Raw genomic sequence first — 13,290 nt, forward strand, 5'->3', positions numbered from 1 at the left:
CCAAGTCAGATCAGGTCTAGCAAGGCAATGACAATGGAAAAGGAGCTGGCAGTAATCAGCAACACAAAAAGATCCTAGCAAACTTCTTCCCATTGAGACATTAACACTCAAGGTCAGGAAAGAGAAATGTGCCAGAACAAATCACTAGTTTTTAAGAGAATTAGAGAACTCAAGTGTAGACATGCCCATTCCTATGTGGACCTTAAGGTCTCTGAAAAAGATTAATCAGCGAAGGTGACAAATCAAGTAAGTCGATGGGAGGGAAGTTTCATTTTACATGGATGTGACGGGGAGGGGCGTTTTTAGCCATCAAGAACACAAAGACCTAAATAAATAAAATCACAAATGAGAGAGGAGAAGTAACAACCAACACCACAGAAATATAATCAATCATAAGAGAATATTATGAAAAACTATATGCCAACAAATTGGACAACCTAGAAGAAATGGATAAATTCCTAGAAACATACAAACAAAGACCTTAGTCTGTATGGCTCCCACTTCCCAAAGTGTTTATAGCTCTCCGTCTTCACACAGAGCCTTAGTTCCTTGGGTGAAATGCAACCACCTTAACCTAGAAGCCACATCGAATAACAGATCAGAGATGTTCAAAGATTTGGTCCATGCCCACATAACCTTAGAAGTAAAGCAGTGTTAGGACACCTAGGTGGCTCAGTCAGTTAAGCATCTGCCTTCGGCTCAGGTCATGATCCCAGGGTCCTGGGATCGAGTCCTGCATCGGGCTCCCTGCTCAGCAGGGAGACTGCTTCTCCCTCCGCCTGCTCTGCCTGCCGCTCTCCCTGCTTGTGCTCTCTCTCTCTGACAAATAAATAAAATCTTTAAAAAAAATTTTTTTTAATTAAAAAAAAAAGAAGTAAAGCAGTCTTGCCTCATAACCCCTCATTGTGATGGGCCACTTATGTTTGTCCTATTGGATGTAAACAATCAATACCGGTATTATAAAGGTATTGAAACAGACTCTGACAAATGGTGTCCTAACGTATATTACTGAGGCAAAGACAGTGGTTGCATACACCACATTTCTAGTCTCAAGACCGCAGCAAGAAGAGGTGGGGAAAGGAACAAAGAAGGTGGATTTAGGTGAGCAGCCACCCACTGCCACACAAAAGCTCGGGAGCAGCTGACTCAAGAAAGGCGGAGAGCCAGGTGGGGTTTACTGAGGAGTCCCAGAGAATGCCTGTGACATAGGACAGTCAGCAGGGGCTCAGAGGTGAGCGGAAGATGCCCTCTGTTCTCTTCTCAGCTAGAGCAGAAGGCACGGCCTGCAAGTAGCCAGCTCCCTGACCAAAGAAAGACCTGGATAGAACCCATGTCATAAAGCCGCGAGAGCCCACCAGGTGTAGAGCAGCTTTGCCCAGGCCAACCAGGGCGCTGGCCAGCAGCTGTTGAGCGAGGGCCCAAGCACCAGGCCAGAAAAGCCCAGCTACAAGCTCTGAGATCTACAACTGACTGGTGCAGTCCAGGGGTGACCAGTGGGCAGCAATACTCTGTCACAGCAAGACAACTTGAGCTTCACCATATGCTGGGGTCTGAAAGGCTTAGTGTGCTCTCCTTAGAAACGAGAGTAGTCACCGTTTGCCCTCAGCTGGGGCCACTCAGCCAGCCCCTGGCAGCATGTCCAGGTAACCAGTCTGAATTAAGTCTGAGCCCTGGCCGGGCCCTCTGGCTTCAACATGACAGCTATTAGGAGTGAGATCTTATCTGTCTTGCTCACTGCTTACCTCCTGTGTTGACAACAGTGCTTGGAACATGGTAGGTGCTCAATAAATAGCTGTTGAAAGACTAACTGAGACCAGTAAAGGTATTGCCAAACCATGCTCAGGAATGCCCATCTCTGTACCATTTGAAGGCATGAGGAATGTTAAAAATGGCTCAGAGTAAGCCATAATGCAAGAAACATCAGTTCCCTACCACATTACCTGCGTTTGTGTTATGTTTCTTGATAATCCACAGGTTGTTGTAGTCCTTGTGCAGATAGGTGGTGACCTGGGTGGGGGAGGAGTTGGGAGGGAGAATACCATCAATATCAGCATAGCCACAGGACAATCCACAGCAAACCAACATTGCTTAAGCCTCTTTCAGAATCCTCAGCCACCAACCCGAGGGGCCACGCTGCCAAGGGGGGTTCAGAAGTAGCACTGGTGAGATTCTCTCCTTCCATCTGCATTTAGAGGTTTCTCCCACAAGAGCCTTTTTGATTGGTCTCAATATCTTTCTGCATCTTTTTTTTTTTTTTAAGATTTTATTTATTTATTTGACAGAGAGAGACACAGCAATAGAGGGAACACAAACAGGGGGAGTGGGAGAGGGAGAAGCAAGCTTCCCGCCCAGCACAAAGCCCGATGCGGGGCTCGATGCAGGGCTCGATCCCAGGACCCTGGGATCATGACCCAAGCCTAAGGCAGACGCTTAACGACTGAGCCACCCAGGTGCCCCTCTTTCTGCATCTTCTCTTTAAAGTTTCAGCCTCCTAGAGGAGGAACCATGATACCTTGCGCAACATAGTCTCCAGCACACAAAGAGGATTTAGTGCATTTTAAAAAATTTTTATATATTGGGGCGCCTGGGTGGCTCAGTCTTTAAGCGTCTGCCTTCGGCTTGGGTCATGATCCCAGGGTCCTGGGATCGAGCCCCGCATTGGGCTCCCTGCTCAGCAGGAAGCCTGCTTCTCCCTCTCTCACTCCCCCTACTTGTGTTCCCTCTCTCACTCTCTCTCTGTCAAATGAATAAATAAAATCTTTAAAAAAATTTTTTTTAATTAATTAATTTATTTATTTAAGAGAGAGACAGAGAGCGCGAGCTGGGGGAGGGGCACAGGGAGAAGGAGAGAGAGGATGAATCCCAAGTAGGCTTTACGCTCAGTTGTGGAGCCTGATGTGGGGCTCGATCTCAGAAACCTGAGATCATGACCTGAGCCGAAACCAAGAATCAGACTCTTAACCAACTGAGCCACCAGGCACCCCGATTTAGTGTATTTTACAAAGTAATTAAGACCATGCCTCAAATTTTCTAAGTGAAAAATTCATGCCTTATTCTCTAGAATGTGGCCAAATGAAATTAAATAGCTCCATAAATATCTCGTCCTAGAAACTTGAGGTTTTAGCCCATAGCCATTTCATAGACACTGATTTTTAAAAAATTAAATGTGTGTGTGTGTATGCATGTGAACATGCATGTCATGCTGTGATGAATCTAATAGCAAAAATTTAGAAACAGAATAAACGTCCAATAATAAAGGAACAGCTCACATGATGATATGTCCACAGGACAGAATATTACACAGCCACAGAAAATGTTTCTGAGCATTTTTTACCAGCATAGGAAAAGGCTTATAAAATGCTGATGCTGAAAATGGCTGCCATTTATCACCAGGTACTGTTCTAAGCACTGGGGAAGACTTCTCTCTCTGCTGTAGGTACTATGGTTGTCCCCACCTTACTTACAAGGAAACTAAGGTTGAGTAATTTGCTCAAAGTCACCACAGCCTATCAGTGGAGAGACAGGATTCAAACCAAGGCAGCTAACTCCAATGCTCCCAGGATAGAGACTATACACATACAATTATGCCAATTATATAAACAAGAACACAAATACCCGGAAACAATAAAAATACATACAAAGTGAGTTTTTATGACTCCAATTGGACAAAACATGACTGATTTACTTGCAAAGAGATTTGGAATCAACATTTAGGGAAAAAATTATGTATGTATTATGGCTCCTTTGTTTCAGTGGCTTTTACTTTCTCAGAAAAAAATCAGGAATGATGGTATTAAGAATATACAAGGAACTGGGACACCTGGGTGGCTCAGTCGGTTAAGTGTCAAACTCTTGATCTCTGCTCAGGTCTCAATCTCAGGGTCATGAGTTCAAGCCCCACACTGGAGCCCAGCTCCAAGCCCAGCTTTTTTGCCAAGTAAAAATACTGGTCATTTTGCCAGAAGAGAAACATCACTCCAAGCCTCTCAGCACAATAGCCTGCCCTGCAGCCTGCACGCCTCCCCTCTCCTCTCCTCCCTGGCACAGCAGCTGAGACCTGGGGCCTCACCACTCCTCAGAAGCAATCCCTTTTAGCGACGAGGCCCCCTTTACTGTCGTTTAAAGGCCTCTTTCTTAAAGGCCCCCACCTTTTCTGAGGCTTTTGCAGCACCTGAACTGCTGAGCACCATCCTCCTGGGGATGCTGTCTGCCCTGTGCTCTCCTCCCACCTCCCTGTTCATGCCCTCCTTCTCAGCCTCTTCTACCAGTGCCCCTGGGAGCATCTTCGCCACTGCCTAAGTGCTGCTGCCCCCCAGGGCTCCTTCACTGGCTCTCCTCCCTCTGCACACCCTTCCTGGGCAATGCCACCCATCCCACTGTGTCATTGACACCCATATGCTACACACTCAGATCTCCTTCCTGATACAAGCCCCAAATCTACAATACACAAAGGAAACTCTCTCATCTCCAGAGCTACTCTTCCTCCTGCATTTCTGACTATGGTGGAATAGCATTATCACACATACACCTCGATCTCCAACCTACAGACCTAGATATAGCTAGGCCCTGACAGCCACCAGTGATGGGGCCCTGACACTGACCTGTGAAGTGTTTCCTGAATCAATTCCCACCCTATTCATGGTCTTTGCCTCTATTCACCATCCTCTGTCATGATTATTGCCTCCCAACTCATTTCTTGACTCCAATCTGCCCCTCCTTTCAATCTATCACTATTTCTTTCTAACCTAAAAATCTAATCACATCTTATCATGCCTTCATAAATCTCAACGCCTCACCAATGCCCATAGAACAAAGTCAAATCTACTGTAACATGGAAGGCCTCTGCACAGCCTGGCCTCCCCAACCTCTCCAACCTCTCCAACATCCTGCTTCTCCCTCTCAGGCATTGTCCGCCACAGCCACACCCGACACTCGTGGACACGGACACAGACACAGTGTCGCTCACTCATTCAGGGAATACTCATGGCTAATCCCCCAGGGTGCACGTCACATGTATCGCTTCATACTTTTAATCTGCAACTACCCTATGGTGGAGAAGGGCACTATTTATTTTCCCTAATTTAAAGATGAAGATACTGAAGCAGAGAAAGGTCAAGTAACTTGTTCAAAGTCATACTCTGGTGGAACCAGGATTCAGACCCAGATAACACAGTCTGGTTTCCAGGTCTGTGTTTACAGCCACAACACTTGACCATCATCCATGTCAAGCCAAGCACTGTGCCGGGCACTTGAGCCTTCCAAGAGCTAGCAATCAAGTAGCAAAGAGACAGGAGGAAGGAAGCACTCACAATTCAATGTGAAAAGGGTAACTGCAGAGGCTTACAAATCGTGCCAGGCAAGCCCCTCATGAGAGAGGCACGTACCCGGTATTGAGTAGAGGTGGGTCACGGTAATCAGAGGGAACACTTGCACTGAAGCCTAAAGAAGCTGGAGTCACCCAGAGGAAAGAGAAGCAGGGTGCAGGAGTAAGACCGTTTCAAGCAGGGAGGACAGCGCAGGTAAAGGGCGGGAGCAAGAAAGAGAAGCGTGGGTTCCGGCCCGGCCGACAGCTTGGTGTTGCCGCAGTACAGAAAGTACAAGAAGCTCGCTGACCTGCTGCTGGCGGGCGCCGACGCCCTCGGGGTAGAGGTGCCTGTGGGAGTGGAGATAGCCGATGGCCATCCGCAGGTTCTTCACGGTGATCACGGAGCCATAGGCCAGATCTGGGAGGAAGGAACGGTGGAGGGTGTGAGTTGGCCCGTGACTAGGAGGGGCCTCTGAAGCCACAGGACTCACTAAGCCTCTAACAGATGGCACTGGGCCCAGCACCGCCTAAAGCGAGACGCACAGGTACCTTCTCACTCCCACGGCGTCAGCTCAAGTGGGAGTTCACTACAGGGTCTCACTGGTGCCCTCACCTCCCTTCCCTCCTCAGGACTTCAGAAGAAGCACTGGTATTAACAGTGGCATTATCAAAGCACTATTTGTAATAGCAAAAGATTAGAAACTGCCCATCCTTCAAAGTCTATACATACATTAAACACAATAAAGAAAGAAAGAAGCATTTCATGTCTTACCTAGAATATTCTTTTTTTTTTTTTGCATATAAAGTGCTTTAATTGGAACAGAACACTGCATCTTTCCAACAAATTTGTAAGGCAGAAACCAGATTACAGGTGAGGATACTGAGGCCCAGAGGTCCCTTAGAGTCTTGTCAGTGAAGGCCGCTGCTAAGTGGCAGTTGATCTCAGCTCCAGAGACCAACCTGCTAAGCCCTGGCCTCTGTGGGCTGTCATTGGCTTCTGGGCCAGCCTCTGCTTCTGCAAGTCAGAGCTTTCTTCACCTTAGAATATTCTTCAAGATAGATATAATGTTATGATAGACTGTTAAGATAATTTACATTTTTGTGAAATCCTTTTGAGCCTTTTGAATCTAATACTATATAAAGTAGTTGTTCAGTGGTGGTTGGGTTTGTTTAATTCTGAATTTAAAAAAAAAGAGTAAACCGTTTACCCAAGAACATCCCCTCTGCCTGCAGGCCCTGGGTAACTGAGAAGCCTCTTTCTTCCTTACTGTCCTTCTTCTCAGTCCCCTGTAATCTGGCTGCCCTGCCATTCTCGAGTCCACTGAAACCTGTCTCGCTCCATCATGGATAGGCTACTCCGGTCTTCCTTTGTTTGTTCATTTGGTCAACAGATCGTACCAATTACACAGTGGATCCAAAGCTGGAGGGGGCCTGGCTGTGGCCCTGGGAGAGCCCAGTCTTAAGGAAGATGGCTGCACACACCGATGAGCACAGGACAGTGGGCAAATGCACCAGCAAAGGTGTGACAACGTGTGACATGGTGGGAGCCCAGTGCAGAGTAGGATGAATTCTCATGCAAAGAGTAAGAAGAGGCTGGCTTGACGGAAGAGATCACAGTGAGCTAGGCCTTTTAAATAACAAGTAGGCATTTGCAAAACCCCACAGCTCCTCTTCTATGTTCTCACGCAGGCCAACATATGCAGCCCCTCACACTGCTGACCACCTTTGCTTCTGGAAATGCTTTGTTCCCCCTTCTCAACCCACACTCCCTCATGGACTGTCCTCTGCAGCCTCCTTCCCTAACCCCCTCCCTCCTGCACTCCCAAGTGACCTGACTTCAGCCAGCCCAGTTCTCATTCTCTCTCTCCAGGTTCCTTACAGGTCACAGCCACCGCCATGGTACCGCTTCCCCCTTTAGCTGGCTGACTGATTCGTCCTCTGAAAACATCAGCTGCCCCGTTGCATGGATTTCCCCAAGCATCTCAAAGTCAACCTCTCTACAGTGGAACCAGTATCTGCCTTTCTAAACCAACTTTTTAACCTGCTTTCCTATTTCTCATTCTATGCACAGTCTTGGCGGGCCCCCTGTGTCCTACACACTGTGCAAGGCACTGGAGAGACTAGAAGGCATCATTGTGCCTCCCAGAAACAATTACCTGGGCTCAAGTCCTCAGTGACATCTTTCCTCTTCTCCTTCCATGTCTAATCTCGCTTGTCCCTGCCCATCTGCACCACCCCTGTGGCTGCTACCATGATGCCCAGCTCAAGTACCCGGAAGAGCTTTCCAGAGGGGAGCCCCTGCCTCCAGTCCCACCCCCTCCCTAGCCGTCTTGCGCTTTGCCATCAGTGTCGCCTCCCTACGGCCCCAGCCTTCCTGTCCTCCTTCCTGCTCAGAGGCCTCCGCTGGGTCTCCACTGCCTGTTTAATGAAGTCAAACACCTCACCCAAACATTTCAAACCCTCATAATCTGGGCCCAACCTATCCTTTCAGCCTTATCTTCTAGTACTTTTCTGGGGATAATTTGTACCTTACATTGTGCCCTGTTCTTGGCCTTGATCTTGCTGTCCCCTCTGCCCTATATGCCCTCTCCTCCCTCTCCATCTGTTCGAATCTACCCATTCTTCCAGGGCTAGACTCCACGGCATCTCACTCTGTGTACCTCTGATGCCCTCCAACTCCCTAGCAGAAGTGATCTCCTGCACCCTTTGATTCCAGAGCTCTGTGTTTCCTCTTTATAACACTTAACACACACGGTCACCAGATCCTCTACTCTGGAAGGGATCCACTTACAGTCTTCAATATGGCTAACATGCGCTCCATTATGATCTGTGAATAAGGACGGGATGTGAGTCACAGAATATGATGGTGGAAACTGACCATTAGCACCAGAGGGCCTTGTCCTTTCACCAGATTTCCTCTGGTTGCCTTCCCATGGAGCTGACTTAGATGCTTCCGCAGCACAAGGGAGAAGTTATTCTTTACAGTCAAAGAGACTGCTACTCAGGGCTGCACGTCCTGTGTCCCAAGTCACTCTTTTGAGGGCTCATACCAGGTCTAACTGGATGTTTCTCCCAGTTTGCCATCTACAGGCTATCATACTTTTCTTTTCCAATTCACCCACCCAGACAGGCTTCTGCCCTTCTACCTTCATAAAGGCCAGGAGATACTCACGTTCGGGGATGGAAGCATTGTGAAGGTTGTTGCCTGAAAGCCGGGCCTGGAAGGCAGAACTGAAGAAGCCATCGCCAGGACCACTGTGGGGAAAGGAGCAGAAGACAGACAAGGTACTGGAGAGAAACTCTAATTTCCTGGGAACTCTAGGAAGAGCCTTGTGCAACTAGTTTAAAAGAAGACAACCAGAGGGGCAGTGTGGTATCATGGGACAGACACAGGTGATGGAGTTGGAGAAACAGGGGTCCAAATCTCAACTCGGCCACTTACTAGCTAGGTGGTGACCTTCAGAAGTACCTAACTTTGCTTAGCCTCAGTTCTCATTTATAAATTGGGGATTTAAAAAAAATCAAAAGAACTCAAAAACAATCATGATGAAAACGAGATAATATGTACAAAATGCTGACACTTGGTCGCTACTCGTTAAATGTGAGCCTCGGCTAGTGTTGCTGCGATTGTCACCCTCCTCCAACTGCACACCTTATTCTGCCCATCCCTGTGAAGCACAGGGACTCTGCTTAGGGATAAGGGGCAGTTTGGCTATTAGGAAGTTCTCCTCTTCCTTCAGGCCAGGGTGCTGGCTTTTCTGAGCTCTTTGGATATCCAAAAGACAACACAGGAGGAAATGAACAGATAAAACCCACCAGGTCCCTCGAACATCCCAACCACAGACCCAGGAAATCACACACCCCACCTACAGGCTGAGAGGCAAGAGGAAGATGGGAAGCAAGAGGCTGGAAAGGCTCTGCTGTACCTTTTGTTCAACACCATGAAGTGAACAGCATAAGTGGCCATGTAAAGAGTCAGCGGCAACACTATGAGGCACAGGATGCGAGCGGTCAGGTGTTTCCCCACAGTCACCTGCAAACAGAGCCAGTTCGGGGTGCTGGGCATATGGGGCTTTATTCTACCTTATACCTTCTATGCGCGTTACATGTAACTTTTTATGCATAAGTCAAAATCACAAAAAATTGAAAAACTAAGAGCCAACAAGAAAAAATACATGGAAACCCTAGCCTTTCCATGACACCCCACCACCCCAGCGCTGCAGGGTGGTGAACATGGGCCAGCCCTCTGCTGCCTGTGCAGGTCCTCACCCAGGACCCCAGACCATCCCTGCATCTTCAGCCTCATCACTCATCAGTCCCTTCTATATTCCAGTCACACTGAGCTCCGCGCATGGTCCCCACGCTTCCTGTACTGTGTGCCAGCCCCATCCGTCACACGCATAAGTGTTCCTGATCTGCATCTCAGGCCTCGGCTCCACGCCCCCCCCGAAACCTTCCTGGACCACTTGACCTGGGCTCGTGCCCTCCACTGTGCCCTCACAGCACTTTTTGGCTGGACTGTAATCACCTGTTTACTTATTTCTCTCTCTCCACTGTCTCTGGAGGGCAGGAATCCTTGTTTTTTTCATCTGCATATTCCATGTTTCAGACTGAAAGGGTAGTCTGTCTATATTTTCTGAGCGAATAAATGAACTTATCGAGACTTTGGTTCAGAGGTGATGGTGAAGCCTTGTGGCAAAGTAGTTCAGGTCTGGAGTCAGCCTCCTCTAAGTCTGAATCCTACATCTACCTTTTACTTGTATGGTCTGGGACACATTATTACCTCTCTGGGTCTGGACTTCCGCATTTGTAAAGAGAAGGTAATTAACTACCTACCTCACAGGACTGTTAGGAGAGGTAAATGAGCCAGTGAAGGTGAAGCACTTTGCAAAGTGCCTAGCACAGAATCAGCTCTTAGTAAATAACACTTTAATAAACTCTAAAGGCCTTTCCTGGCCTCCAAATCTGGAGACCCTGGGTCAGAGAAGGAAAATGGTGAGTTCAGAAAGTCACCCTACCCATTTTACTGAAGATCCCATGCAGCTAGTGTCGGCCATATATTTGGCATTGAGCCCAGCTGGACAGACTACGTGACTGGGTAGTTTGTAGAACATTTAAAAAACATCGCAGAAACAAATGCCAAAAGAAAATGCCAAGGATGTTAGTTCATCCTCTCCCTTTAAACCTCTCTAGCCTCCAAGCATGGCCTCCTTCCTGTTGTCATGCTGCCTACAGACAGGGGCCGGAGCCAGCCCACCTCAGGCCAGAATACAGCCACGCCACCACCTGCCGCAGAGGCGGAGAAAGGCCACTGGCTCTGCTGAGCAATACCAAGGAGCAAAGACATTTCTACAAGCACTTGGGTTCTCACCACTGAAAGACTGAGGTCTCCAAACAGGTGCCAAAGGTCTGAAATGGTGTTCCACCCCACTTGCAGGATGATAAAGAGGCCAACAAACTTGACCCCTAAAGCACCAGCCAGATTAATGCCAGTCAGGCTGAGCCAGAACCACCAGGGGGCAGAGAAGGGCCTGAAAACCAACAAGACACAGAGTTCAGTTTGGCAGTGGAACCAAACTCAAAAACGAGAGCAGCAGTGGGGAAGGGCAGAGGTTCTGTGACCCTGAGAGGCCATGGCCTGCCCTCTTTCTTGAGGGCTCCTAACCTCAGGAGACCATGGCGTGGCTCCAGGGAGCATGTGGTTATGGAACTCCCAAAACCGCAGGAAGCAGCGTGAGAGTGAGTAGGACATTTTTCTGGGAGAGGGGCCATAGCTTTCCTGGCTAAGTACAGGGCTCAAATTAAGCAAGAGGCTTACTGTTCAGGTGGAAGGAAAAGGCAAATCCAGAGCAGCCTACCGGATTAAGTCAGCCCTCTCTCTCCTGGGGGTCGCCTGTGGCCCTTGGGAAGCCGGCAATTATTGAGTGCTTACTATGTGTCAGGCGCTGTTCCGAGCACTTGATTTGTATAAACGCTTTAACCTTCACTACAACTCCACAGAGGTAGGTCCTACTATTATCCCCTTCTCCCACAGGAGGAAATCGAGGTACAGAGAGGGCAAGCAGTACAGCTAGCATGCGGGAGAGCATAGTCCTAACCCTGGCAGTCGGTTCCGAGGTTTGCTCCCCTTACAGCACCCAGTGCTCAGTGCTGCAATTTCCCCATTAGCTGGCTGCCTCCTCTGGAGGAGTGAAGGCCCCTGAACTGCGAGACTTACGTACCTCCATGCCTCCGGCTCCTAGCACAGGACCTGGCACATAGTATGTATTCAAGAAATGGCAGGTGGAGGTGGGCGTGGTAGGGGGAGCTGACCACCCAAAGTCAGGGAGAGATGGTAGTCACTGGATCCGGCTTTATTGGCATAATGTAATTTAATGAGCCTGGCCATGGTGAAACCAAGCTGACTCCTAGAAAAGCCTAGGCAGAGCCAGCTCTTTTGGTTTGAATAGAATGAATGACCTACTCTACTCTCTCAGAGGCAAAAGGAGGATCTGCAAAAGACCATTCTGGAAGAAGACCAGGCCCTCCAGAACAGCTTTAGAACTGACCCGGGCCTGCAGAGATCCTCTTGACTGGCATGGACTGCTTAAGCCAACCTTTTATATAAATTATTCCCGTCAATAGGTCAGGAGTGGATGCAACCACTGAGGGCAGGGAGACAAATAGCTCCCAGGCAGTTTCTGTCCTGGTTCCCTCCCCTCTAGGACAGAGAATGTGAAGGATAAAGTTATCCTGGGATCCCTAACCAGCGCTGGTGCCAAGGGGTAGCTTAGAAGATGGTGGGCTGGGAAGGCATGAGGACTCTTCCATAATATCCACAAACCCCTACCCAAATCCACCCATTAGAATATTCTTTAAAAAGATCATTGATATTTTTTTAGTCTTACGCAAAACAAAAAAAAGTATGTCTAGAAAACATATTAAAATCTATTTTTATGATCTAAAATGGACAATCTAAGTTTAAAAAAAAAAGTATGCTTGCCTTAAGTGCAGCTTCCAAACAAGTCCTATAGGCACCCACCCTGTCCCTGGCTACAGAAATTCCAGAGTTGCCATAGCTTCTGACCCCCAACGCCCAGCCCGCAGAGATGGTGTTTCTGACCTGTCAGCACAGGAGTTGTACTTGACCATGCTCAGCATGGCAGCCATGATGAAGAACATCAAGATGGGGTCAAGGAGGATATACTGGGACAGAGTAAGGCATCCTGTATCTGAAAAACATGAGTTCAGCAGTCAAAAAGGGAATCAGAGATGGGCCCGCTGAGAACCAAACACCCCAACAATAAGAAATAGTGCCCCTTATACTCAATTGCATGTAAGCATTTATACAGTCAAGACCAGATGAGCCACTGAGTCATCAGGGAGGTGGAAGGCCATAGCTTTGGGGTACATCAAAGCTCAGGGATAGGAAACTATATCTCACACTCCTTTCAGGCCAGTGACCCAAGGAACAACCATATCATTCAATCAGATAGAGCAGTCCTGAGACGAGGGCTCTTCCTCATTTCCACCACCAAAATGGGAGTTCTGCCACCTGCTTATATAGCCAGACTACCCATACCTAGGATAGAGTCTTAGCATTTTACGTGAAGTCTCTGTTGGAAGCGGATTCTCCGCAAAGGCACCCAAGTGATTGTTCTTCAAACAAAATTTGATTACATCAAGCCACTGCTTGTGAAGCTTCCAATGTCTTGCCATCTCACTCAGACTAACCAAGTCCTAATGACGACTGCCAAAGCCGGCATGGTGTCCCTCCCCAAACAACCTCCTCCACCAACACCCTCTGCCTCACTCACTCCACTCTGGCGACACTTGGCCTCCTTGCTGTTCCCTGAATCCACCAAATGCCGCCTTGCACCAGGACCACTGCAGATGCTGTTCCCTCTGCCTGAACACGCTTCACTCAGATCTCTGCATGGCTTAATCTTCTGCTTCACTCAGGCCACCCTACCCACAAGAGAATCCCTCCCCGTTACTCTCTCCCT

At 48.3% G+C, this 13,290-nt stretch overlaps 1 protein-coding gene across 6 annotated transcripts in view; it reads right to left on the reverse strand.

Annotated features, from left to right (window-relative positions):
- The window catches only part of POMT2 (protein O-mannosyltransferase 2), a 43,026-nt gene that overhangs the window by 13,458 nt on the left and 16,278 nt on the right, over positions 1-13,290 (reverse strand). For all 6 annotated transcript variants that reach the window (XR_010405278.1, XM_045901302.3, XM_045901300.3 and 3 more), the window contains exons 5-10: positions 12,408-12,516; positions 10,677-10,836; positions 9,232-9,338; positions 8,478-8,560; positions 5,614-5,723; positions 1,941-2,007 (exon numbers count right to left, since the gene is read on the reverse strand). Coding sequence is in view for 5 of the 6 variants with exons in the window: in XM_045901302.3 (XP_045757258.1) it covers positions 1,941-2,007; positions 5,614-5,723; positions 8,478-8,560; positions 9,232-9,338; positions 10,677-10,836; positions 12,408-12,516 (636 nt within the window). In the remaining variant the exon portion in view is untranslated. The remainder of the gene's footprint in view (positions 1-1,940; positions 2,008-5,613; positions 5,724-8,477; positions 8,561-9,231; positions 9,339-10,676; positions 10,837-12,407; positions 12,517-13,290) is intronic.

The sequence above is a fragment of the Mirounga angustirostris genome, unplaced genomic scaffold (assembly GCF_029215605.1).
Source record: "Mirounga angustirostris isolate CCGP_5_RB_7025 unplaced genomic scaffold, mMirAng1.0.hap1 SCAF_9, whole genome shotgun sequence".
NCBI lineage: Eukaryota > Metazoa > Chordata > Mammalia > Carnivora > Phocidae > Mirounga > Mirounga angustirostris.